The sequence below is a fragment of the Perca fluviatilis genome, chromosome 4 (genome assembly GCF_010015445.1).
Source record: "Perca fluviatilis chromosome 4, GENO_Pfluv_1.0, whole genome shotgun sequence".
NCBI classification, from domain to species: Eukaryota; Metazoa; Chordata; class Actinopteri; order Perciformes; family Percidae; genus Perca; species Perca fluviatilis.
Window position 1 is genome coordinate 32,720,760 of NC_053115.1, and position 27,394 is coordinate 32,748,153.

General features: G+C 41.2%; 2 protein-coding genes and 1 long non-coding RNA gene across 6 annotated transcripts in view; 1 reads left to right on the plus strand and 2 right to left on the minus strand.

Moving 5' to 3' along the window:
* ripor3 (RIPOR family member 3) overlaps window positions 1-9,994 on the plus strand; it is an 83,155-nt gene extending 73,161 nt beyond the window's left edge. For all 4 annotated transcript variants that reach the window (XM_039797652.1, XM_039797650.1, XM_039797654.1 and 1 more), the window contains 5 exons: window positions 203-367; window positions 7,476-7,678; window positions 8,833-8,916; window positions 9,041-9,131; window positions 9,225-9,994. In XM_039797652.1, the coding sequence (XP_039653586.1) occupies window positions 203-367; window positions 7,476-7,678; window positions 8,833-8,916; window positions 9,041-9,131; window positions 9,225-9,325 (644 nt within the window). In that variant the 3' untranslated portion in view covers window positions 9,326-9,994. The remainder of the gene's footprint in view (window positions 1-202; window positions 368-7,475; window positions 7,679-8,832; window positions 8,917-9,040; window positions 9,132-9,224) is intronic.
* On the minus strand, window positions 320-19,319 carry LOC120557381. The gene is made up of 3 exons (XR_005638963.1): window positions 18,839-19,319; window positions 1,862-1,913; window positions 320-391 (listed from the first exon to the last, which is right to left on the minus strand). It is a non-coding gene; the product is annotated as an uncharacterized LOC120557381 (long non-coding RNA).
* A 2,103-nt stretch (window positions 19,320-21,422) lies between these two features.
* On the minus strand, window positions 21,423-26,351 carry LOC120557401 (bladder cancer associated protein). The gene is made up of 2 exons (XM_039797689.1): window positions 26,127-26,351; window positions 21,423-23,595 (listed from the first exon to the last, which is right to left on the minus strand). Exon 2 carries the CDS (start codon window positions 23,378-23,380, stop codon window positions 23,117-23,119), a length of 264 nt encoding a protein of 87 aa, XP_039653623.1. The 5' UTR covers window positions 23,381-23,595; window positions 26,127-26,351; the 3' UTR covers window positions 21,423-23,116.
* Between the last annotated feature and the right edge of the window lie 1,043 nt (window positions 26,352-27,394).

A 27,394-nucleotide genomic window follows, 5' to 3' on the forward strand; every position in this document is an offset into this window, starting at 1 on the left:
AGTTTTACTGATGTTTTAAGTCGAGAGTCTCCCATCAGCCGAGAGAGGAAAACAGAAATTCTGAATACTAAAGGCAGTGCTGAGGCAGTAATGGATGTTGGCTCCTGCACACTGATAAAACACTGCACTGACTGCCTGAGTCACAAGCAGTGTTTTCACTTGCTGACTGCGCTGAAACACTCTCTTTGTCCCTCCTCTGCAGTGTTTTCTCAGCTCCTGCAGCAGGTCCAGACGGCCTGTCGGATGGTGCCCAGCCTTCGGCCCGTCTGTAGCCCAGAGAGAGTCACCCTCTTCCAGCTGTCAGTGTATCTGAATCGCTGGAGCATCCGGGAGCTGGGAGAACACATCTCACGCCTCTCCAAAGAAGGTATATCTGTCGTTTTTTTTACTTCTACATAGAGAGTGAAGAAATTTGTTTTAAACAGTCATACAGCTCTTCGTTTCACTGGGACTATTTCTTTTGTGGATTTTTGTTTTTTCATTTTAAATGCTAGGAGGTCAGTGTAACGCTTATCAGTTCAATTTTCTAAGCACAAACGGACATTTGGAAAAACCGAAAAATGGGTTCCAATTTTTCATTTTTTTTACGCCTTGACAAATGAAAAAATTTGATCTTTAAACTTTTTTTCCAATTTTCTTTTTTCATTTTAGAGGATCGGAAATTTCGAAAAATTACAAAATTGCATCTGAGCTCCAATTATTCAATACTGCCTAGCTACGCCCCGCCCCCCACTCGAAACTAGGGATGCACCGAAATGAAAATTCTTGGCCGAAACCGAAATAAATTATGCCAATTATTAGTACCATTGCATTTATGGCTATGACTGTGTACTAATTTTACTAAAATCATGGCATTGCAATTGTATAAATTAATATTAAAGTTTAATAAAAAAAAATATCTAGCAGAAATATGGCTACAATCTGATAGTCACATACAGTATATAGTAGCCTAAGAACAGAATAGGTTACCTATTATTATTATTATTATTATTATTATTATTATCATCATCATCATCATTTGAGGCACTTTCTTGCAGGATTTCACTGAACATATCAGACAACGAGGGTGCATGCCCCTCATCTGGTGCAGAGAGACGAGTCTTTTTTTCTGCGCTCTGATCTCCTCCTGCGCTGGGCGCTGCTCCGTGCACGCTCAGTCTCCACGCGGGTTCTCCGCATCCATCGCGGCCTGGATCATTTCTCGTGCGCCCTGCTTTATTTCCGCATCCAAGTAATGGTATTTATAACACGGATCAAGTACAGTCGCGATGAAGTGCAGAGGATCCGAATAGATCTAAGTGAAACGTGTGCTGACAGACTCTAAGAGCGTACTTTTCATTGTTTTCACTCCGTGGTCCGTCTCAACCTCTTTTCTTAGGAGACGCTTTGCAGGTGGAACGGATCGGGTACTGACACACGTGCAGGTCGCGGTTTCTGTTTGTGTCATCACAACATTTCGGCCGTATTGTTTCGGTGATAAAAGTATTTCGGCCGTCAGTTGCAAGCACCTCTGACCCTAAAGTCTATCAGTTTTTTTTTGTTTTTTTTTTGGTCCATATGCAGTTAATGACCTGCATATTCTGCAAAGTAGAGCAAGAGAATACCATTGCAGTATTGAATAATTGGAGCTCAGACGCAATTTTGTAATTTTCTCAATTTCTGATCCTCTGAACAAAAAACAGAAAATTGGAAAAACACGTTAAAGATCCAATTTTTTTTTATTTGTCAAGGTGGAAAAAAATGAAAAATTGGATATTTGAACCCATTTTTCTGTTTTTCCAAATGTCCGTTTGTGCTTAGAAAATTGAACTGATAAGCGTTACACTGACCCTAGGAGCTTCACAAACTAAAGGTCCTTCACCTCTGTTGTATTGGGGTGGGGCCAGGAATCTCTGAGACACATTTCTCAAAACCTGAACAAATGAAAACAAAACAATATACATTGCTAAATATCACAAGGCTTGGCCTAAACACCTGGTTTTCTACCAAATAGGTAAATAATGTTTTTTGTAATTTGGTTAAACTGAACCTTTACAATAACTAATTTCTGATCTGCATTTTCATTTGTCTTTTTGTCGTAAAGATTTTGACCCTTTATAATCACCTGCATTCCCCAAAAATATTCAGGTTACCAAAACAAAAGGCCAGATCTAGCAGTAGCAACTCACTATCAACACTGCAGAGATATATTATGGACACTTTCCGGTGCAGCAGTACACTTACTTTTACCCTCCAATTGTGTTGTAATGCCTCTAAAAACTAGGCTTCAAATCTTACATATTCTACTTAACATTAAATAGGGCTATTCAAGGTTAAATTGAAAACAATCCAAGTAAAAAATAAAAAATAAATAATCGTACAGTATTATTTGTTAAAAGTTTACAATCCAAAACACAGCGAATCTACTTCAACAAGACTGTATAGGCGAATGATTGATTTGACCTGATTGGTGCTCACTAGTATACGCAGTGCCGAAAATGGGCCAGAGCTAGTGTTAATTTCATCAGACGAGACAAGACTAAATATGTTCGTCAACGACCTTTTTTTCCATGACTAAGACGAGACGATGACGAGACTGCGCCAATGTCCAAAAACGCTGACTAAGACTAAATTAACATGCATTATTGTTGACGAAAAAAGACGAGATTAAAATGTTTTGCATAAAATAAAAACCAAGATAAAATCTCTCTTCATTTTCATCTACAATCGTCTCTACTTTTCCATCATGAGATAAAATATTCAGCTGTTACTAAGGTTGGGTACCGAGACCCGGTGCTAATACGGCACCGACCGGTGCCTTAACGACCGTTATCTCCCGGGCCGAATAGCAACGCAAATTTCGGTGCTACTTAAATGCCTACGCTTCTCTCTGATGCTCCTAAACGGACGTTAGAGGCAACCGAAACATCGCTGTACAGGACGCTAGTTAACACTACACTCGACAGCAGGTAATGTTAGCAGCTGGAGTAAACACGGTTAAAATGCTGACAGCTAAACGGTGTAAAAGTTTGTCTATATTTCACTGGAGAGGATTCCAACAGGGGGACGTACGACAGTCTGTTGCTGCCGTTGTCTGAAAAACAACACATATGTTGCGTTCACTTCAAACTCGCCCTGCCAGCCTCGTGCTGCGTTCAATGTTATTGCAAAATACCCTTTTCCCATTCAGTGGTTGTTTTTGTCGTTTAACAGGAATTTACTGGTGAAATAAGGAAGAGGCTCGATATTTATGTAACTTTATATAATTTATTTTTATAGAACTATTTGACTGAAATGGTTATCAGAAATCTCAGAAATAATTTGTTATTTAAAAAAAGACAAAAATTTTTGTCTAAAACTTGACTAAGATATATGGAGTTCTTTTTTGACAAAAACTAGACTAAAAGGACGAGACTTTTAGTCGACTAAAACTTGATTAAAACTTGACTAACAAAAAAAGATATGTGAATGACTAAGTATGACTAAAACTAACAAGGACATTTGGCACAAGACTAAGACTAAATTAAAAATAGGTGACAAAATTAACACTAGCCAGAGCTCACAGGTACTGAGTACCGGCACTTCTGTTTTTTGTCTACATGAGTACCGTTACTTCTTACTGAGTACCTCCACCTCTGGTGGTGAGTAGGTGCGCACCCCTTAACAGCTGCGTAACTGCGTCTCTCACATAGCAGCTTAATGCTGAGAAACAGAGCTGACAAAGTCCTCGGTAACATAGCAGCGGATAAACATATTATTGTAACCCTGATCGCTGGAATACGCTACTGTGCCACCGCCCTACACAGGAACACCTGTGATCCAATGTGCAGCCCACGGCACGATCACCTAATTCTGCACACCAGACCAGCTGAAAGCCGCGGCGTTATATGGCGAGTTCAGCTGAGGCAAGGGTTGCGTTTGTGGCAGAAAAAAACATTTTGACAAGAGGTTTGTAAAAGGAGTAGAGATTGCGCGCAGCAGGACAACAGACTTCTGCTTCTTGTCACCGGGGGTGGTGGCCAGCCGCCGACTGCTTGAGTGACGCACGAGCGCACTCCAAACCTCTTTCAATTAATCTTCTCCACCCCTGCACCACTTATGCAATAAGAGCTCATCTTTTAATGTCTGTGTCTTAATCACTTGCATGTTTTCATACAAAAAGGAGCTTTCCATACATTATCACAGCTGAATATTTCATCATTGTAGTGTTAGAGCCCACATTTTATGTATTATTGTGGTCATTTACATCAAAAAAAAAAAGGTTGTAATTCTAGTTCTTCAAGCACACCACAGTCAACTTTAATCAAATAAAACTATAATAATAATAATAATAATAATAATAATAATAATAATAATAATGTAATTTCCCACAAAATAGTGGCTAGTGAAAATACTGCGTGGCTAACTTTGGAAGAAAACAAAAACAATAGTGAGCAAAACGGTTAATGTCAAGCCCTGAATGTATTTAATGAAATGCATACAAAAACACATTTCAAGTGATATATTACTAAGACACGCATATAAATAAATATAAATATATCCAAGACTCATGCAATGATTATGTTGTGCAAATGCTGAATTGAAATTGAATTTTTTTTTATTTGAAGCACAATTATACTGTACTCAAAGTCTTATAGCGGGTCCCCCCTTGCTGTCAAATGCCCCTCAGATGGCCAACACCTGTCATTTGGCCTTCTTCCCCTTTGGCCTTGGCTAAACCAGCATGCCACACTTCTCCAAGCTGGGCCCATCCACACTGATTTTTATCAGATCTTCCACTAGTCCAGGACTAAAAATCATATCTCTGTATTTTTCGGCTGAATGGCGATACACAATAAAAAAAATTAAAAAAATAAATATATATATATATATATATATATATATATATATATATATGTATTTTTTACAAAGTGGGCTAAATGTTCAGTTTTAAGTCAAAGCCACTTTTCACAAGCTCTTTTATTAAAACAGATTGTGATTAAAATAAAATGCAAAGACAGGGTTTCCTTCCCAATTTGAAAATATACAGCTGCAACACATGTAAATTATCTGAAATAAATAGCCTGGGATATATTAAAAAATATATATATCTCTGAGAAAGCTCCTTCACTTGTTTTCAATAACAGACCCGGATTGCCCAGTAGCTCATATAGGGAGAGACAGGGACTGAAACGTATTCTACTGACAGAGTGACGGCTGACTCATCGGGTCCAGCACGGGTCAAACGCGGGGCAGCGGCGTTACACATGTCTTGTGTAGGCTATGAAATGTCTGTATCGTCACTGTGCTGCATTTTTATGAACTATGATAATGTGGCCATGGGTCACATCTCTCGCCCAGGTCCAGCAGGCTCCGTCTCACACGCTATTACTCAACGACCTGAAGTTAGTTGCATTTAATAACTTCTAATGTGTTTTTCGCCGTGGCGGCTGCAATAACAGAGAGTTACCAGCGGAAACACTGGTACCAATACAGGTTTCCCTCTCATACTTAACAATATACAGCTGTGTTAATAACAATTAAAACTGTAGACAAATGTCAGCATGTGGACCGGCAGTCTCTCCATGTTGCAGGTGAGCCATGAGTGAATGGGGGCGGGGCTGCGCGGAGGAGAGATCCAAACACAGGCACGGCTTTACAGAAGAAATGGGTCATGTAACGCAACATTAAACCATATCGATATAAACGACATTGCTTCATTCGTGTAGAGGCAGCGGATGCGAGGACGTTAGGTGCACCGGTGCGACCTAGGAAAAATCTTAGTCGCACCCTTACAAATTTTGGTCGCATTTGCGACCAAATTGGTCGCACTCTAGAGCCCTGCATGTAGAATCCCATTAGCCTACTAATATTAAGAAGCTGATTGAGAAAATAAGTTTCAGGGCCTTTAGGGACTACAGACCACCGCACTAAACATTTAGTTGACTTCACAGCTGGCAGAACACGACGGGTGTCTCCAGTTTGTCTCGACGTGTGTGTGTGTGTGTGTGTGTGTGTGTGTGTGTGTGTGTGTGTATGTGTGTGTGTGTGTGTGTGTGCGCGCCTGTTTAACTATATTCGTGGGGTCCAAAAACCCGGAGTCCAGTATACTTGTGTGATCCCGACAACTTTGTGGGGCCAAAATGCTGCACCCCACAAGTTTAAAGGGCTGTTTGAGGGTTGAGACTTGGTTTTAGGATTAGGGATAGAATTAGGTTATGGTTAGGGTGAGGGTAAGGGTTAAGGTTAGGCATTTAGTTGTAATGGTTAAGGTAAGGGGCTAGGGAAATCATTATGTCAAAGACGGGTCCCCACAAAGATAGTGCCACAAACCTGTGTGTGTGTGTGTGTGTCCTGCTGGTATCTGTTGTGTATTCGAAGAATGGTGGTATGCCTTTATAGTTCTACTAGAAAGCTTGAGAACGTTCCAGAAAATCCAGCTTGCTCAAGGCAGCTGGACCACCTGTCAACATTACTGCCAAAAGAACAGTCTCACCAAACAAACTGGCCTTGTATCCGTGTGTGTGTGTGTGCGTGTGTGTGTGTGTGTGTGTGTGTGTGTGTGTGTGTGTGTGTGCGCACACGCTCTCCTTAAAAGGATCAATAACGTTTCAACAATCACATCATCATTCATTAGACATGATGAAACAAACACATCCTTCCTTCCTCTCTTCCCTCCACCTCCCCTCTCCTTCATGTGGCTCCAGTATGTTAATGTCTGCTGTTTATTGAACTGCTAAATTTGGTTTGCACAGCACGACACACATAACTGCTAAAACATTGTGTTTTTGTGCTTAATTCAATCTGGAACAAACAAAGTCTGAAATTAATCTTGGCATTTGTTTTAACTCACTTTAAACACCAGGCAGGTGGAGTTTACAGCCCTGGTAAGGCAAAGAATGCCAGACAGATTAGATCCAATTTCATTTGCTTTTCTGAGATGTAAAAAAAAATGTCATGATGATTAAGTCCTAGTACATATAAAAAAAAAATTAAAAAAACGTATAAAAGCTGTTAATAGGCTGCACAGCCAGAATTCTTCCTTGGCAAAATAAGCGTGAGTAGAAATGTGAATGTGAAGGATTAAGTCAGAGTAACAGTTTATTTTATTTTATTTATTTTATTGCAATTGCATCTGTGAGGATTTTTAGTTGTCTTATGTTAACTAAAACTTAAAACAAGCCTGTTCTGACATGTTTGATTTGATATAAAACGGATATTCCTAAACGTACTAAGAAAAGCTCACAAAAAGTAAAAAGACATCATGCAATTCCTAAACCTTGACCTGTTTCCAACATCAAGAATGAACTCCGAACCTCAGCTTTTGAGCACTCACTGACGAGTCGTCCTCAAAGTTCTCAAAACAAAATGGAAATTTGAAACTGGGCAAATGTCATCTCCTAAAAAAAATAAAAAATTAAAAAAAGATTGCGTGACTTGATTGAAAGCACGGGTACAGCTATTAAACAAACTCTGTGATTCGTTATTCATTCATTGTGGTCTCTAATCTGTTTCAGAGTACATCCTGTCAGCCCTGAGGAGCCCCAAAAGGAGGCGGGCTTTAAATAAGATGAGGGGGCGGTGCATGGTGGAGCTCCTCCCGCTGAGATGCACGCTGCAGACCCTGGCCGCCCTGCAGCTCGACTCCAACCACAAAGTCTGCAAAGCTGCGGCCAACTGTCTCAGCAGAGCTGCAGGCTGCAAGGCTTTCAGGAGCAAGGTACGGCAAGCATTCCAGACTGATCTCATGAAGTGGCGTATGTATGACACGCCAATTCGTATGCCATTATTGGCGTGTTATCAAGACGCACGCTCACTTTTTAGCGCGTTTATCAACGCCGTTTGGCCTCCATTGACTTACGTTGCCTTGCGATTGCGTGTCAAATTACGAGTAGTATGAAAGGGCGAGTGGCGTATGGGTCAAACACCGGACTTTCACCCAGGAGAGCGGGGATCGTGTCCCACGTTTCACGTTTCCTAAAGTCAACCGTCGCCTTCTTCTTTTACTAAACCCAACCCCGCGTGTCACGTTTCCTAAACTCAACCGTTCACCGTGGTGCTAATTCGCCGTGGTGCTAATTCCTCGAGCCGTCTTTCCTTCTCTGTCTCTGTGTCGCTCTTACACGGTTGCCCCTGGCAAACAATAGTGTAGGATCCCAAAATGGTGGGCAGGCTCTCACACCTCCCAAATCGCCACGTGACAGCAAGCTACCATGACGAATGTCCTTAATGTCAATATGGCGTAGGTAGAGGGAGATGCAACGCTATGGACTAATCACATTTGTTGTTTTCTGCGTCGCCGCTACGTGTAGTTTCATTTTTTGAGAGGTGCACGTCAGGTGCAAAAATTCAAGTTCACCAGTCGCCAAATGCGGGTAAACCTTCCGCTTGGCGAGTTCATTTCGGAGGGCTATCTGCCAAATGGCGAGTAAATGTTTGGACCAAAATAGTTCTGTAGCACCTCCACTGACTAAACTGAGATGGAACACGGTAAACATTATAGCTCGTCCACATCAGCATGTTAGCTCAAATCACTGTTGTGCCTCAGTACGGCCTCAAAGAGCAGCAACCGTGTGGCCGGGTTGGCTCAGTGGGTAGAGCAGGCGCACATATACTGAGAGGTTTATGCCTCGACGCAGAGGTCCAGGGTTCGAATCCGACCTGTGACGATTTCCTGCATGTCTTCCCCCCTCTTTCTCACCTAGCTGTCCTTTCAAAATAAAAGGCAGAAAAGGCCAGGTTTTGTTATGTCTAAACAAAAAACAGCTTCCCTCTCTTGTTCTCCCTTGTGAAAATAAATGCAAACGAGGTAACTACTCCAACAAAACAAATCATTTCTCATTTATTTCCCTCTGTTATTTCCTTCTCCTCCAGGCGGTAGTTTACTACACAGAGAGTTTGAAAAGCACTGATGTTCAGATCCAACAAGGCTCTTGTCTGGCTCTTAAATGCCTCAAGGTGAGCGACACACATTACACAAACTCTTAGCAAAAACAAGAAATACAATTTTCTGCACTCTCTGGTACGTTATTAACGGTGTAGCGTGTGTGTGTGTGTGTGTGTGTGTGTGTGTGTGTGTCAGGCGACAGAGAGCGTGGACCACATAGCAGATTTGTGGAGATCAGCGGATGAAGATCTTTGCAGCGCTGCCAGAGAAACTGTCCTCTCTTTTGGTACAAACATGAATTATTTTTTCTTTCAGTAGTTCATTCATTTGTATTTTTATTTCATCATATTTGTTTTTTAATTTTACTTTCCATCTGTAGGTAAAAAAGGGTACCTGGCCTTCCAGAGGATGGACCAGCTGTACACCGAGATGCAGGAGGAGGCTTACCAGAACCAAGAGACTGAGATTACCTTTCTATAGGAAACAAGTTAGGACCTAAAATAGGTCTTTTTTTTCTGATGGGATCTGACATAAAAAAAAAAAAAGTCTTAATGATCCTGACTGTCAGGGTGAGAGACTAAATATAAACAAAGTTTGTGTCTGAGTTAGATACATTTCATGAGCCTGCCCTGATGGGGGATGCCAGGATGAGGAATCATGCGTTCAGATTTTTTTTTTTAAGAAATCTGTGGTACCTTCGTGACAAAATACCAAAGGCAAGGGGAGTGCTGAGGAAGATCTAAAGATGGTGACTAGCTTTCTCTGGACGGATCGCTCACTCACTGAAGTTTTCGCTCCAATTTGCTTCATCCTGTGACCAGAGAAGTGACTTTACTGGAAACGTGAATTTATTTTTGTTGAAATGTGCAGAGTTTTTGTATAAAGACAAAAGGCATTTTGTTCTTTATAGTAGTACAACTATTTAACCTGCTAAGATGCCTGGTGTGCATATGTAAACTTATTCCTGCTTTTCCTGTGGTAGGACTTACTTTCAATAAGCCCTACGTGGTTGTCTTATTGGAAAATCAAGGAGAAATGTATTATTTCAAATAATGTCACAAAGTGTGTGATTTAGAGGCATTATGGGCAAAAATCCAAAACATGTCAACATTAAACCCATGAGGGGCCAAATAAATCCCTAAAAACAGCCCTGAACAGGGCCTGTCTTGCCTGTGAGAGTCAGGTTTTAAAAGAGGAACAAAAGTCTACAAATCTACCTATGTACTGGTTACCTTTTTTTTTTTTTACTAAGTTGTACTTACTTTCCTTATTTTCATCAGCGCTTGAATGCTTAGTAGGAGGAACATAAAATAGCTGCTGAAATCTTTTTTACAAAAACAGGTGCTGTGTGCCATTCAGGGACGCCAGAGGATTATAGTACAAACCGCTCTGGGAGGCAGCCAAACAGCATCTAAGAGGTTTTACTCTGCTCTACTAAATCCGTTCTAGAGTGGCAAAATGTACTAAATTTGTCATTGAGTTTCCTGCTTTGCAGACGATCGGGAGTGCAGCCGCTGGATGTTATGGGCTGATGAAAGTGTGTTGTCATTTGATATACATGCGTGCACAGACTTAGCCTGACGAAGGTGACAATCCTGAGACTGTGCACTCAGGCAATGCGGCCAAAAACCGTACGCAGTACAACCAGTCCTAGAACTGCTTGATAAAGAATAGTGACACGTTTTAAATCAGGATGCAAAAAACATGCTTAACTGATGCATGATTCATGATGATTTATTGCATAAATTGTAGATGTGTCATGAACAGTGAACATACAATTTGTATCATATTGTATGTTTAATGTAAAGCACTTTGTAGTTTCTTTTTCTTTTCTTTTTTATCTGTGAGAAGCGCTATATAAATACATTTTACTTACCCAAACAAAATCTGCAGATTCATTTTTTTTTTATTTACAGTTTAACGGTGATCCTGAATGAAAATCAGCGGAATTGAGTTTTTCTGCTTGGGGTGGGGATTTGTTAAAGTTCTGAAATTTTATTTAAAAAAAACAATAATAATAATAATAATTCCGTGTAGCCCTGGTCATGAATTCACTTACATTCAAAACTTATCAATTCATTAATACATGAATTTATAGGATACCAAATGAGGTGGAATCCAGTTACTAGATCTGCAACTAAGGGCGCTTTCACACCTGTGAAAATGGATGGCTTGGATCACACTAGAGTCCGTTTGCCCCGCTGGTGCGGTTCGTTAAGGCAGGGGAGAACGCGGCAATCGCACGCGGGTGCGCGCCAAAAGCCGACCAAACAGGCGTACGCTTTCAAATAACTCTGGACTCGTGATCCGACCTCGACCAGCACCAACTCTACATACTCCGTGAGTCTGAGCTAATGTCTCCTGTAGTCAGGTGTGTTAAGCATTCTGGGATTCAGCAGAGCAGCAAACATTAGCACCTGGCAGGGTTTCTCTCACAGAAACAGACGGCAGTCAAACCAGCCGCCGCCAACGCCGCCTTCACGCTGGCTCTCGTCGTACTACACCGTTGAAAGCGTCGGAAGAGAGTTGAAAAAAAAATGGCGGAGAGACTAGAACGACTCATTCAGTCAGTGTCCGAATGTCCAATTCTCTATGACCTCTCTATGAATCTGAACTGAAAACAACGTCTACAAGAAAACGCATAAAAATAATGCCCATAACAGGTTCGAATATTAAGGGCTGGCTAATATTCGTTCGAATATCATTATTTTTTTTAATATTCGAATGATATTCGAATAACGAAGTTCGGAGTCAAAGCCCTATATAGAGGTATAATGCCAATAGTTCAATGTCTGTTGCTAACCAACTTAACCATAGCAGGTATCCTATGCATGGTTTCTGCAAAGAAGACCTTTTGTCATACTCCAAAACGAATCGATTACATGACAACATATCGTTTTATTAAGTTAAGAATTCAGATTTGTTTATCAGTAACATAGCAACTTAGCCTGGTTGACACCAGACCCTTCTCAGTTGTAACTGAGGGCGGGTCTGGGCAAGGTTCATTTGCAGCTCATTTCCAAAGGCGCGTCACCAACGGATGGCGCTCAAATGCGGCATCAACGGGTTGCTGCACTTCGGTGGCCGTCAGGTTGAACGTAAACAAAAAGCTGCTCGCCGTCACTGCGCGATCGTCATGGTTGTAAAGCCCGCCTCAACGGTTGTGATCGGTGCGTCGATTTGGAAAACACTGGAAATGGGCTTGAATGGGCTCTTGGCCAGACTGACTTGCAGAGCAAATCTCAAATTTGCCGGAAAGTTCGTCAGGGTTTTCCCAGGCTAATGGCAACGCTAACTTCCGCTCGGATTGTCGGATAGGAACCGTCCGTTGCCCGTCGTACGTGTTCAACTTTTTTAAAACGCATCTGGATGACCAACGGACACGGGGGAGGGGGTTTCCGCACCGCACTCGTTCGCGTCGGTTTGGGACCATTCGCATGCGGTCTGCAAATCTCCATGGGAAATGAATGGCTTCCGGTCGTTTCGCAGCCGTATCTACTGTGCCAATGTGAAGGCGGCGTTGGTTGGAGACAGCCGCCGGCAGAACAGAGCGAAGTCTCGGTGGGCAGAGCAGACGTAGTAGCTAACGTTGCTCGCGAAACAATGTCAGATTATTTAAATGAAATGAGCCGGTTTGACCGTGGAGACGCAAGAAATGTGCTCTAGTCCACACAGTACCTTCTTCCTGTATTTACTTTCTTGCTCCCGCCACAGACACAGCCGACCAATAAGAATAGTTAACGCTTGGATTTTTCCAGGTGTGACACCAAACCAAGGGGAAATCGCTCCAAGTTTATAAACTCATCAACTGATCTGGACCAAAGCAAACAAACTACAGGTGTGAAAACGCCCTGACTGTTATTTTCATTACCAATTAATCTGCCAATTATTTTTTCCATTTGCTTCGTCCATCAAATGTCTTCAGTGTCTGGTTTTGTTTGATAATTTTGTTCAGATGACTTATGCTATAAAACAGACAAAAACTGCTAATTTGGGTTGTAACCCCCCCCGTGAATTACACCTATATGGCTGAAGGCAACAATGGGTGTCCGTCTGGCCTCAGCTTTGCATCACCACTGAAACAGAGGCCGGTGCTGCCCTCTGCTGGCTGTGTCAGTAAACTGACGTTTGGGAAGAAGGGCCCTGACCTGAGGATGCTTTCACTGCCCACAGAATACATTTGGCTGTGGTTGAACTGACCTGGGACCTCTCTGACTGGGAAATTTAAAGAATGTTTGTGAGGTCAATAAAAATGGCATGGGAAGAAGATGTTGGTCTGCTTCTCTGTGTGCAAGACAGAGAACGTTTTGGAGTCAAATGAGGATTTTCTTGAAAGCTCAGTGCAGGTCAACTCTGCCTGATTATCAGGGAAGTTTGGGGATGTACGTAGTCTCGCTTTGCCAGACCATCCTCCAAGGCGCTGCGAAAGAGGGTCTGGCTAGTCCGCACAGAATTCCGGGAAGGGAGAAAAAAACGTGTTCTGGTTTATTGGCATTTCTTAAAACCAATTACAATCGTCATGGGCGGTGCTAAGCGCAGCACGGAGCCGCAGTAAAATAAGCCTCGGGAAGGAACTTGTTTTGGTGGAACATGTGTACGTTCAACAGTTGTTTTAGACGTGCGACAGAAAACTCCAATTGGACACATAGTCTAGATAGCTGTCTGGATTTACCCTGCAGAGATCTGAGGAGCAGTTAACCATAGTCCTCAGAAATCCACCGGAGGTTAGAATGCCAACACAAAGAAAGCGGGAAGGAAACGGACCTCGGCGAAAAGACATGCATCCGGCGGAATTTCCTGCGGCACCGGAGCAATCCCGGAAGTGGAACATCGTGGACATAGACTACGGTATAAGAAATGTTTGTAAGAAACTCAGTACGCTTAAAACTGATAATTCACTCCTGACAATATTCTAAGACATAACAAGCTTAAAAATCCCCAGCATACCAAAGGTCCCATGTTGGGAAACTTCTGTCCAAATCCCAAACTCTAAACGGATGCTTATAATGAAGAACAGCATAGGAAGACACGCTTTGTTTTTTGTTTTGTTTTTGAGATAATCAGATGCAGATAAGGCCCAAAAATGAAACCTTGATGTTCAGGATATAAACAAGTACCCAGCTCGGTCTTTAAACTGTGACCAGGACCTGTTGGTTCGGCCATTTGTAAAGACAATACTGGAAAAACAATCAGGAATAGACAATCAGAAAAAAAGAAAAAAAACAACAACATGTTAAAGTCATGTTTTATATGTTTTCTTTTTACCATGTTACAATTCGGAATAGATTTCACTTGGTAAAACCTCCCAGACTTAAAGACTGAACACCAATTCTTTGTGTTGGTTCAATAAAGATGGAAGATGGTTGCATGTCGAAGAATTTACATGTTGTGCAAAGTTGTACAGGAAGAATTAACGAAAAAAAAAAAAAAAAAAAAAAAAAAATACAACAAGAGTAAAAGTCTATTGGTGCTTTGAGCTAAATGCCGATATCGGCACGCTAACATGCTGATAATGGACCTTTTTCACAGCAGACATTTTTACCCCGTTAACACGTACATGTTTCTTTTGAAAAAAAAAACAGACATTTCCCTTCGTTCGTGCCCTTCGTTTACACGCAAACGGAGAATTTGCCTCGGAAAATGATTATTTCTAATAACTCCGGCCAGAGTGTTGATTTTGGAAAACGGTTTGCAGGTTTGCATGTAAACTGAGACAAACGGAGGTTTAGGCAGCCGAGGAAGTGAGGAAGAGAAGAGAGAGGAAGTGATTCGTTGCTGTGGTTGCTATTTTCGGGATTGTGACTGGCTAACATGGGCTTGAGCTTCTTGTTACACTGACACCTACAGGTTTGGCATGCTCTTGACGGCATATACACAGGTACGTGTAAACTAACACTTCTCTGAAAACTTTTTTTTGCAAACGCAGAGGTCGAAATGTCCGTTTATGAAAAAAGCCGGCCACGTGTAAACGTAACATTTGACTTGTCATAGTAGGAAAAGCACAGCTGGAATTGATAACCTTAACGATGGCTCAACTCCATCAAGTGTCCAGTAAGCTATTTCAGTGAGTCAGCATGCACAATAACAGGGCCTCTCCTAAGTGGAATGCAGCCATCATTAAATGGGTTTGAATACACCTCACCGCTTTTCCTACTATGACATGTCAACACGTCTGCTGTGAAAAAGGTCTATTAGCAGGTACAGTACAGGCCAAAAGTTTGGACACACCTTCTCATTCAAAGTGTTTCTTTATTTTCAGGACTATTTACATTGTAGATTGTCACTGAAGGCATCAAAACTATGAAGGAACACATATGGAATTATGTACTTAACAAAAAAGTGTGAAATAACTGAAAACATGTCTTCTATTTTAGATTCTTCAAAGTAGCCACCCTTTGCTTTTTTGATAGCGCTGCAAACCCTTGGTGTTCTCTCAATGAGCTTCATGAGGTAGTCACCTGAAATGGTTTTCACTACACAGGTGTGCCTTGTCAGGGTTAATTAGTGGAATTTTTTCCCTTATTAATGGGGTTGGGACCATCAGTTGTGTTGTGCAGAAGTCAGGTTGATACACAGCCGACAGCCCTATTGGACAACCGTTAGAATTCATATTATGGCAAGAACCAATCGGCTAAGTAAAGAGAAACGAGTGGCCATCATTACTTTAACAAATGAAGGTCACTCAGTCTGGAAAATTGCGCAAACTTTGAATGTGTCCCTTTGAAGGGTGTTTACCTTTCTTTTGATCGTGTTTGCTTGCTATGTTGCCATCATCTTGAACGACATTAAACACAACATATAGTTCATGAGTGGTTTCATCTGCCCTGTTTAACGTGTTGAAGCTCACCAGCGGCGCAGTAGCGCTGTAGCTGGCCGCCGTGGGCGGTGAGGGCTGGTTGAAGGCGCCGTCCTCACGCTGCTGCTGCCGTAACGGTACAGATCCACTTTTGCGACACAACTGTTGCGTGGTGTCACGACGCCTCCGTTGATGAGGGTTCCTCAATTTACAGCTATGGGCGGGTCCAGCGGGGAATGTTGTGTCAGGGAGAAGTGATCCCCGTCTCCTCTGTGCTCTACTTCTACTGGATAGATTGCATAAAGCTACATTTTCTCAAATGTAGCGCCGCCTTCCCGGAATGCTTTGCGTGCGCGTTGAAGTCACTTGACGTCACCCATAGGAATAGAGTGGAGCACGACGCGACAGAAGCGTCACACGGACAAGTGGATCTGTACCGTAAGTGCCACTGTCGCGACATCGGGTAATCTTCCAGCATTGCTGGAGGAAAACGGGCCTCTTGCATCGCAAGAGTGCTGTACAAAAATGTAATTATAGTTCGCCTTAAACTTTTTATTTGTGTATTTATTTAATTTGTATAATTTCTTGCCCAAGCTCATAAAATAAATTTGGGTCGCACATTAATTGACAGGGTCGGTCGGAGACCGGAACCAAACAATTAATTTTGTTAGGCCTGAGGATAAATTCATCCGAGTCACCAGCCTCCGGAATCGCAAGTTAACAGTAGCTCAGATTAGAGACCAGATGAATGCCACACAGAGTTCTAGCAGCAGACACATCTGTAGAACAACTGTTAAGAGGAGACTGCGTGAATCAGGGCTTCATGGTCAAGTAGCTGTTAGGAAACCACTGCTAAGGAGAGGCAACAAGCAGAAGAGATTTGTTTGGGCCAAGAAACACAAGGAATGGACATTAGACCAGTGGAAATCTGTGCTTTGGTCTGATGAGTCCAAATTTGAGATCTTTGGTTCCAACTGCCGTGTCTTTGTGCGATGCAGAAAAGGTGAACGGATGGATTCTACATGCCTGGTTCCCACCGTGAAGCATGGAGGAGGAGGTGTGATGGTGTGGGGGTGCTTTGCTGGTGACACTGTTGGGGATTTATTCAAAACTGAAGGCATACTGAACCAGCATGGCTACCACAGCATCCTGCAGCGACATGCCATCCCATCCGGTTTGCGTTTAGTTGGACCATCATTTACTTTTCAACAGGACAGTGACCCCAAACACACCTCCAGGCTGTGTAAGGGCTATTTGACCAAGAAGGAGAGTGATGGAGTGCTGCGCCAGATGACCTGGCCTCCACAGTCACCGGACCTGAACCCAATCGAGATGGTTTGGGGTGAGCTGGACCGCAGAGTGAAGGCAAAAGGGCCAACAAGTGCTACGCATCTCTGGGAACTATATCAAGACGGTTGGAAAACCATTTCAGGTGACTACCTCTTGAAGCTCATCAAAAGAATGCCAAGAGTGTGCAAAGCAGTAATCAGAGCAAAGGGTGGCTACTTTGAAGAAACTAGAATATAAGACATGTTTTCAGTTATTTCACACTTTTTTGTTAAGTACATAATTCCATGTGTTCATTCATAGTTTTGATGCCTTCAGTGAGAATCTACAATGTAAATAGTTATGAAAATAAAGGAAACACATTGAATGAGAAGGTGTGTCCAAACTTTTGGCCCGTACTGTATGTTCACCATCTTAGTTTGGCATTTTGCAAACATTACCAATAAACCCAAAGAACACCTGTGTAAAGCATAGGAATGACATTAGTTTTGGAAGTATTACACCATTAACCAAAGTATTGGTCAAATAAGTAGGCTACTCAAATTTCGACCTGATGACAACGCTAGGTAAGGGTTAAGTGATCATCAAAGCGACAACAGCATGAATGGCTAAACCAAATTTAATCCATCCAATTGTAGTCTGGATATTTCCCTCAAAACCACAAATGTCAACCTCACGGTGGCGCTAGACGAAAAGTCACAAAGATATTATGGAAGATATTAGGATTGATCTTCTGGGGAACATGTGAATACTACATTTCATAGCAATCCCTCTCTTTTGTTTCATGCACACGATAAACGTGTTTGTGATCTGCCAGGAATCCTCATCATTAGAAACACCTGTTAGCTGTTGTTTTGGGATAATAGTACTCGTGTTTGCTGATTGGTTAGCCTATGTGTTATTTCAGTTTGACATTCCTCAAGCCACCTGTGTTCTCAATCAGTAACACTTAGCCTATACTGTATATTATAACATCATAAAACAAATAGGGCATTAACTAACCTTTTTAGAGAGCAGGGCAGTGGTGTTGGCAGAAAAACAAACATTTGGGGAAGCCTGTGAAAAAAATGCTTAGACCTAGGCCGAGGGGTTTTGTTTTTCGAAGTCTAAAATCTAAGTTAGCCTACTACAAACAAACATTAACATTCTTAATATACCAGATCGGGAGCACAGACCTCAACGACAAAGGAAAACCAACCAACCCTAAACAAACACCATCAAGCTACTTACAATCTCACAGGTCCTGGTACAAGTATCTGAATACCAACCGCATCATATTCATTATGATAGGCTATTAATATTAATACATAACAGGGGGTTTCTTGGCTCAGAATGGGCTTGTGTTAGCATGATCGGTCCGCGTACAGTAAAGGCAAGGAGTTGGTTACCTTATTTGACAGAAATCTATGCATTTTGCTGTTATTTCTGACCATTTGAAAAACAAAAATGTATATTATGCTTGACTATGAAACCCAAATTAACAAAAGTGTCCCCAGTGTGGGATTAATAAAGTCCATCTTAATTTATCTTAAAACTGGTTAAACAAATAATATTACTATTTAAATACATCACCGGGAGAGTCCGAGTATAAAATGACTTTGGAGATAAAAACTGAAGTTAGCTCTCATATTCAAGTTTATGTTCTGCCTCTTCAACTGTTGTTGGATAAATTACTCTTAAAACACATTTAGAGAAGATTTGAAATGCTATTTTAATTCTCAATTCTTATCATTTTGGTGCTGGTGATTTTCCTTTGGGGCTGGCGGCGCCAAAAACATTCCTATATGCAGGAAAACCCCTGTATTATTATAATCAAAACGACGACGCATGTATTGTAATTCAACGGCCACGGCGGGCATAACAAATGTTTGATATGGTATGGACAAATGTTTGATATGGTTTTATCTTACCTTAGGGTGTTAAGGGTGAGACGGGAAGTGGAGATGATTCAATCCCAATATTGAATTGTCCAAGATGTCGTTCGAGTTTGTCAGTGTAGGAGGGAATTAATAAGTGCCACATTTTACACCCCTGACGGAAGAAAGATGTGACAGTTCCCGTTTTTATTTTGTTTCTGCTGCCCAGTGAGAAAACCGAAGCAGAGTTGTTGCGGGCGTGATGGCGCCGGCTACAATACTTCCATGCGGGCGGCCGTCGTTCCGGCAGTCCCTTGTCCTGCTAGCTTCATGTAGCTATGCTAACATTGTTTCCTGTAAGATTAGCTAACTTACTTCTCCCTCCTCCAACAAAACTGGTTTTATTTCAATATCTTCTCATTGATATTTGTCTTGACACGTTATTTATATAACGTAATAGCTGCTATATTGCTTATATTTTACAGCAAAGACTATAATATTTTAAATATATTTAAATAAAACTGCTATCTTTAGCTAGCTCACAAACATTTTCCATACATTTTCCTACTGTCAAAGGTCAAAGATAAACTCCCAACCCACACCAACTTTCAGACTTTTGATTGGCCAGAAAGTATGTGACATCTCCGGAAAACAAATCATATTTACAATCACATGGCTGTTTTTTTCTGTGCTGTAATTTCACTGTGCTTAGAAACAAAAATAACGTTTACTACAATATATTTGCATCAGCAAGTGAAGATGCATCTAAAAAATATTATAAAGTAATATTTTCTCATTTCAACCAGGAGACACTTCATTTTCATTTCTACATATCTGTAAAGCTTCACCAAACATACAATTTAATAATTTTCCAGAAAAAACATTTTGTGCAGTTAGAGAACACTTTAAAGGCATTTTTTTTTTTGCATAGACAGCCACATTGAGAAATACAGCACCTCAGATACATTTAAAAAACGGTAAACAGATGATTACATGATTGCAGTATAGTATCTGGGACGTTAATCAATAAACTATAGGAAAAAACAGATTTCTATTATAACCAAGAAGCATTTTTTTATGCGATAAAAATGATCTATGGATACTTGTAAGTTGCCATCTTCCAAGGCAGTTATATTTAATAATTTCATTGATACCCACTTTGAGGCTTATACCTGTATTGTGATGTAAAAAAAAATTCTCTTAGATGTAAACATTTTCAAATAAAATAAACTGTAAAAGCAGGAAAATTACTGATGCACAAAGTTTCCCTTGGCTCTGGGGTTTTCTCTTTAAGAAGCGATGGTGAAATCCAGAGCTGCATTTGCAAAAAATCATTCTCTTGTCTTATGAACACGACACTTTCTCAGCTTTTCCACAGGAGGATGAAAAAAAAATAAAAAATTAGGTGAATGATGGTGTTAAACTCTGTCGGGACATGGGAGCAGATTGTTAGCCTGGCTTGCACTGAACTTGCATCATCATCTGAAACCCCCATCCAGCTCCTTTACACGGTTCACCAAACTAGAATGTTATACTTTTTAGGATCTTTACCACATATAATACAATTTAATACATATTTCACAGTCATAGCAGCCAAAGATATGGCCTAGAGTTTTCAGTACTTCCCAGCTGTATCAAACAATAATTCGTAACAATATAGTTAAATTGAAAAATACGTAGATGGATTCATTTAAAACTAAAGTTGTTGCTGAATCAAAAACTTGCTTATAATGACATGATGAGCTTCCTAGCTACTGTGGCTAGCAGTAGTGACGGTGTTTGCTTCAGGTCTGATGGAGCCGACTGAAACCATCACCACTGAAACAATCCCAATTTTCATATAGGACATACGTATAACTAACAATACAGCCTGCAGCAGGCAAGAGATAATATATATATGTTAATTCAATTCAAGACTTTTTAAATACCACCTCAACTGTGTTTTTTAGAAGACACTGGATTTAATGCTTTAGCCTTTTAAAGACCTGCAGATGGAAGATACCCTCGAACATGTATTACTAAATTAATTATCGTCTCTCTATCCAGAAAACATAGCTGTGATAAAATTATAGTTTGTTGCAGCTCTGAGCTGCTCGGGTTAAGGGCCTTGCTCAAGGGCACGTCAGTGGTAGTAATGAGGGAGGGGACATACGATGCTCTTTCACTTTCCCCACCCAGATTTGATCCTGCCGGTCTGGGGATTGAACCTGCAAGCTCCCGGTCCCAAGATCGCTTCTTACGCTCTAGGCCACCACTGCCCCAAAAATGAAATAAATGTGATAATGACTAAAGTTACTTATTGCACCCAAGTGTCATTTCAGTATCAATAGTATCGACCATAGAAGGGGTTTATTCTGGGTTATTATCATCATCTACTGAGAAATATTAAGTAGCTAACATTAAGCAGTCAAACGATAAAGACAGCATACTTTTAGAACAGCCTTATTTTCTAATGTAGCTTATGCATAATAGACATGGTGTGCCATTGTCAGAATTGTCAGGCAGAATTAAGCATAACAAAAAGCAATGATGTACTGTAGAAAAGAATTGAAAAATCTAAGACAAAACTCTTAACATAAAAATGAGTCACCAAAAAAGAAAAATGTTTGTGCTCGATACAATACTGAGTTAGACACAGTTTAATGTTGAGAGGAAAAACTTTATTTAAATTAAAACCAAAGCAAGAACGTAGCAGTGAGGATGGCCAGTACTGTAACAGGACACACACACACACACACACACACACACACACACACACACACACACACACACACACACACACACACACACACACACACACACACACACACACACACACACACACACACACACACACACACACACACACACACACACACACACACACCTGGCAGCTAAACATAACACTTACAGCAGTGATACACAAGGAAACATTATGACAGTATTGCCCTTTTGATTACCAATAAACTAGTCAGTTTTTGTCAGAATTCAATACGTTTTTCTTAACCAGCACCGTATTGCTTATTCATACTAAAAAAAACTGACCATCTACTGTTCTGTAACCTTGTATATTGTCACTTCTATGCAAATCAACATGTCTTAATCACACAAACACAAAATATACACACCTGTCGCACATAACACATTTTCTTCCATTCACCAACAGACACACACATCCAAATGTATTTACTCTTTGGAAACTTTCAGCATTTTGTTTTAATTAATTAAAGTGTGTGTGTGTGTGTGTGTGTGTGTGTGTAAAATAACAGCAACCCATGCACAAGAAAAACAAAATAAATTTATTTTGAGGTGAGGAGGAGGAAGAGGAGCTAGGAAGACAAAGAGAGGGGTAGCTGCAGAGCACTGTGGGTAATAACAACGGAACAGTTTCTCAGCATCATTACACCTTCTGATATGAGTTTGTGTGGAGATGCGGCAAAGAAAGTTATTCACAGCATAGTTATCGATTGTCCAGTGTCTGTGTGCTCTCCTTGTGGAGGACAGCGTTACGTGTGCAGAGCCAAAGTGGCAACAGAGTTTGGTCAGGTTGGACTGTAAATGACATGTCGGCCCTCTTTTCTCTAGACCTTAGGGGAGAGAAAACATGTCAAGATGCCAAGTTAACTCTTAACACTACCTGGCGTATAAAGCTTGTCAACGACCGCCACAGTATGGGACGGAGAAGCAAGCATGGCTGCCAGTGAATCTTGGGAACATCCAACTTGGTCTGGAGCTTTCAGCAGGATTGCGTTACTTTTGGCAGTTTGAGGTGGAGGGTGCTTTCACTCTGAAAAGATGATTTAGCAGGTTTTTGGAGAAAGTGACGTCCAACGTTTGACGTTACCAAGCCAGAGCGCTAGAAAGAAACCAGAATACTGAAAAACCGTGGTCCCTCTAGGTAGATGTCACACGTGGTGGATATATGGTCTAATTTTCATTCAAATGCTGAAAAATAAAAAATAAAAATACAAAAGTTGCAGAAGGTGAAATTTTCCTTTCCTTGGCATTTCAAGTGCCCCCCCCCCGTCTTCTCCGACATCTCTTCCTCCCCTCCTACCACCTCAAATTCAAGTCTGTCTGTCTTACAGCATGGCAAAGCAGCCTCCCACAATCCTTTCAGAACTGGCTCTTCTCTTCAATAAACACTTTTGGCAGAGCGCTCTCTGTATTTGCGGTATCCACCCCCAACAGTCGTTCATCACCACCTCTACACCGTCCCACCCCCCAAAGTGTAGCCTATCCCCTCTTTAGTATGGCAGTATCATTCTCCAGCAATGCCTCATCACCCTTTGCACCCCCCTCCCCTAAATTCCCCCTTCCAGATATCGAATCCCCCCCCCTTTTTTTTCTGTCCTAGGTCCCGATAATAGCCGGGTCGTGGGCAGCGTCTGGAAGCGTGGCGTCCTGGCAGTGGTAGAGGAAGCAGTTGCCCCAGCAGCTGTAGCAGATGAGGAAGAGGGCGGCCAGGAAGACCAAGGCACAGATGGTGCAGGGCTTCCTCTCCAGCAAGAAGCTGAGCAGGTAGAAGCCCATAAACATGGAGTGGTTGAACCACAGCGCCGGGTTCAGCGGCTTGGGGATGAGCAACACCGGAAGTAGCCACTGTAGGCAATACATTGTTCCTTTTTTTTTTTTTTTTTTTTAATGCGGCGTGTTGGCAGAGGGTCTCTGTAGGGCTGGTACAGATCAATCCCAGGTTGTTGGGTGAAAAAAAATAAAAATAAAAAAAAGACCTTAGCAGACCGTAAGAGGGAGAGCCGCCCTACCCAACAGAGCTGGGACGGTGGAGGAACACGTCAAAGTCGCCAGACGTTGCGGTCATCAGGTCAGCCCTGGAGACAGCAGAGGAAAGAGAAGTCTGAGGATTTCAAATCGCACATGTCTGGAAAGTCTGGCCAATTAGAGCTGAAACTAACAAGTATTTCTTTATCACTCAATCTACCTTGTATTAATTAAGCGTTTGGTCTATTTGGTGCCCAAAAATAGTGAAAATGTCCATCACATTTTTCCAAGAGCCCAGAGGGATGTCGTCGTACTCCATTTACCGACACATGAAAACGTAAGCTCTTAACTGAGAAATTGGAACAAGGACATTTTTTTTTTCCTTGTACAGTTTCCTAATGAATATTCATGAGTCTTCCCCTAACACCATGCAAAAAAAAAAAAAAAGACTACTTCTTACTAACACTTCTTGCTCATATACAGATTATTTTGTCTGTACGCCCTCTGGTGTTTGAGAGTACTGCAACAAACAATGTGCTGAGCAGAAACGTCTCTGTACGTGCTCGTAGGGTGCGCGCCATCTACTGCGGCCCGCGCACGGTGTCGAGCGCAAGTATACCCGCGCCTAACCTCTCGTCTTGTCTCGTCAGTTGAGCATGTGAAATGGGCGGCAGTGCCTTGTTTGTTTAGGAAAACACAGAAGTTGAATGTTAAAATGTCAGCAACAGCATCAAGTTGTATATATTTACTTTGTTACAGTCAGAAAGTGAAGAACATCTGATGAAAATAAAACTTTGTTAGAACTGTAATGATATTATTAAGTACTCATATCGGTACTTGGTACCCAAATGTAAGTACTTGTACTTGGTTTGGAAAAAAAGTGGTATCAGTGCATCCCTAACTTTTATTATAGAAATTTTACTCAAAGCGATTATCAAAATAGTTGGCAAATAATGTAATAGTTCTAGCCTAATCGATTAATCTGCGAAGCTCTAACTAGCAGCCACTCTTTTAATAGCTACAGGGTTCAAAGTTAACTTTTTTCTACCAGCCACTTGCATATTTAAACAGCATTTGGCTAATTGATAGTGCTTGTTTTGAACCCTGGCTACATATGACTGCAGAGAAGATTTGGCCCAAGTATCACATTTGTGCTTGTAAATACACTCTGTAATACATCTATATATACGCATTGGAAAAAAACAGGTTAAAGTTAGGAACAGGTATATTTATAGACATTAGAAAGGATAGAGTTCGCCTGACATGCAAGTTAGTCAGGATATTGTTACTATAGGTTTGGCACCCACACAATAACCCAGGCGTCACTAACCTGTGTCCCAGCCCATGTTAATGACTTCGAAAAGTAAACATTTAGCCAATTATTCACATGTGTAATTGATGGTAACTTCCTTGTAAAGGGTCGGATACTCGTAGCTTAGCCGCTCAGCTGACGTTAACTAGCTACGCACTAAACAACCCATTGTCGCAATACGAATATGTGATGACTAATAAGTGTCGAATTACATGAATCGGTTTGACTGAATCAAATGAAATTAAACATGTGACTTTAAAGTTATTCCGAGTAAAAATGTGCACTGAAAACAACGTTAAAGCTGCTGGTTTCAACAAGGAAACTGGCTGAGGCTGGATGAAGGACAAAAGCAGAGTTGCTGCCAGTTACAGCTGCTGGCATCACTCACTACCTTAGCTTTACTTAACTCTGCAATGTTGCTATAACTATCTAGCCTTAGTATTAACTAGCTATCTAGGTTAAATTGGCAAACATTCGTTTACTGGCAGCTGTGAACTGGGCAACGTTAGCTAGCTAGTTGTTAACGCTGCCTTTGTTATATTGCTACCGCAAACAGCTAGCTAGGTTAGCTAGTTGAATAACGATACAAGGTTTGGTTATTTCCTTTGGTTTGTTACTTGACTGACCAATCGTAATGCTAGTTGACAGAGACCAACTAAGTCCGAACAAGTTACCACACGATAGCCCACTGCACCGGTGCAAAACCAAACCCTTTACAAAAATCTAACAGTTTAATGTCGCAAGGCTTAGAGTTGAACTCAAACGCATGAAAACATGTCAAACAAACTACATTTAGAGCCCGAGGAAGCAGGTCGTCATTTCGGTATACTGCAAGTACACCAAAAAAACATTTGTAGTTTACCAATTTTAACATTTAAAACTGTCTCATTTACACTCGCCTTCCAATAGCCACCGTCGTACGTGGTAATGTTAGCTAGCTAGCTAGCTACCAGCGTGAGCTAGCTAGCTAGCTAGTTCTGGTTAGGTTTCAGAACTGAATCACTCTGCTAGCCGGTGCTCACGGTTTGTGACACAACTATGTTAACATTTCAGGGAAGGTATTATATCACGTTTTGTAAGTTATAAGCAAAGCTACTATAAACAACCAACTTGGAGCTGAGTTTGGCATAAAGGTTTTCTCCGTAGACGTAAGAACAGCACGTATCGGAGGCTAGTTAGCTGGCTAGCCTAGCTTGAAAAACATACGATTTCGCCAATGTAACGTTACAGCCGACGTAATCTAGCTAGCTATCAAAGTGAGACACGTATATGTATTTTTAAGAGTAGGGGTCTGTGTTTGAATTCATTTGTAAAACAAAGTGAACAAACCTGACATATTGTGGGTTCATTCTCAGCAGGAAACAACCATCCACACCATTTCTGTTTCAACAACTGACTGCGTACGTAGCGGATTCTTTCGTCTTCTTCTTTAGCTTTATTATCGGACTACAAACCAACGTTTAAGGTGCATGCCGCCACCTACTGTATAGAAGCGTGACAGTGTACAACCAACACTAATACATAAATAAAAAATATTTTTAGCATGTAGCCTACTAGTTTCCCCCCAGACTGTGTAGACTGTACGATGGTTTGTCTCTAACAGTCTTCTGATACTCCACTCCTTTCCCTTATCTACCACACCGTGGTGAATTAGTTTGATGTTGGATATTCGACAGCTATTCGGATATTCATTTTGGGTTCATCAGCACTGCTGTGCTTTCACTCAGTCTTGGCAGAAAAATATAGGACACCCATTTGCTCCAAACTGTTTGCTCCTAACTGCTTGGGTTTTACCTATAGGGACCGTCAATAAATTACGTTCTGAACTTCATTTATTTCCGATAGCTTGTATATCAGATGTTCTAAACACCCCAGACAAATGCAGAACTGTTCTTCAATGTGGTACAAATGAGACACACTAGACTATAAATTAATATTTTGCATCTCATTTCTTTATGATTTTTTTAAGAACCCCATTCATTTCCTATGGAAAACGGCTTTTTGCTCAATAGCTTCCATGTTATTGGACCCAAACACTCCAGACCAATGCAGAGCTATTCTGCTATGTGGTACTAATGAGACACACCTCACTATGAATTAATATTTTGCACCTACTATTTTATTACAATGTTTCTGCCTAAATATGAAGGGATTGTGCTTGGAGTGTCGCATAACTGCAGTTAAAAAAAAACACATTCCCGTGTTTTTTGTTTTGGCGCACAACTAGGTGGGCCAAAATCTATTGTGAACCTAAATTGATATGCGGGCCGGATCATAATCTGCAAAGGGCCGGATTTGGCCCACGGGCCTTGAGTTTGACACGTGTCGTAAAGTAGGCGAAATATGAAGCTATCCCAGCCCAGTCTCACGGCAGTTTGTGAAATGGTCACGTTATTGAATCTATTGATTCGTGAACAGGACATGATTATGTTGTTTTTTTCCCCGTGTGGTGATTACGAATTTTAATTTAATGTATTTTAATGGGAAACATATTTCGTGATTACAGAACATAGTTGAGCATTTGGCAGCTAAAAAGCCAGATATTGCTCTCACGATTAGGCCTGTAGCAATAGTCAATACATGGACTAAGCGCAAGA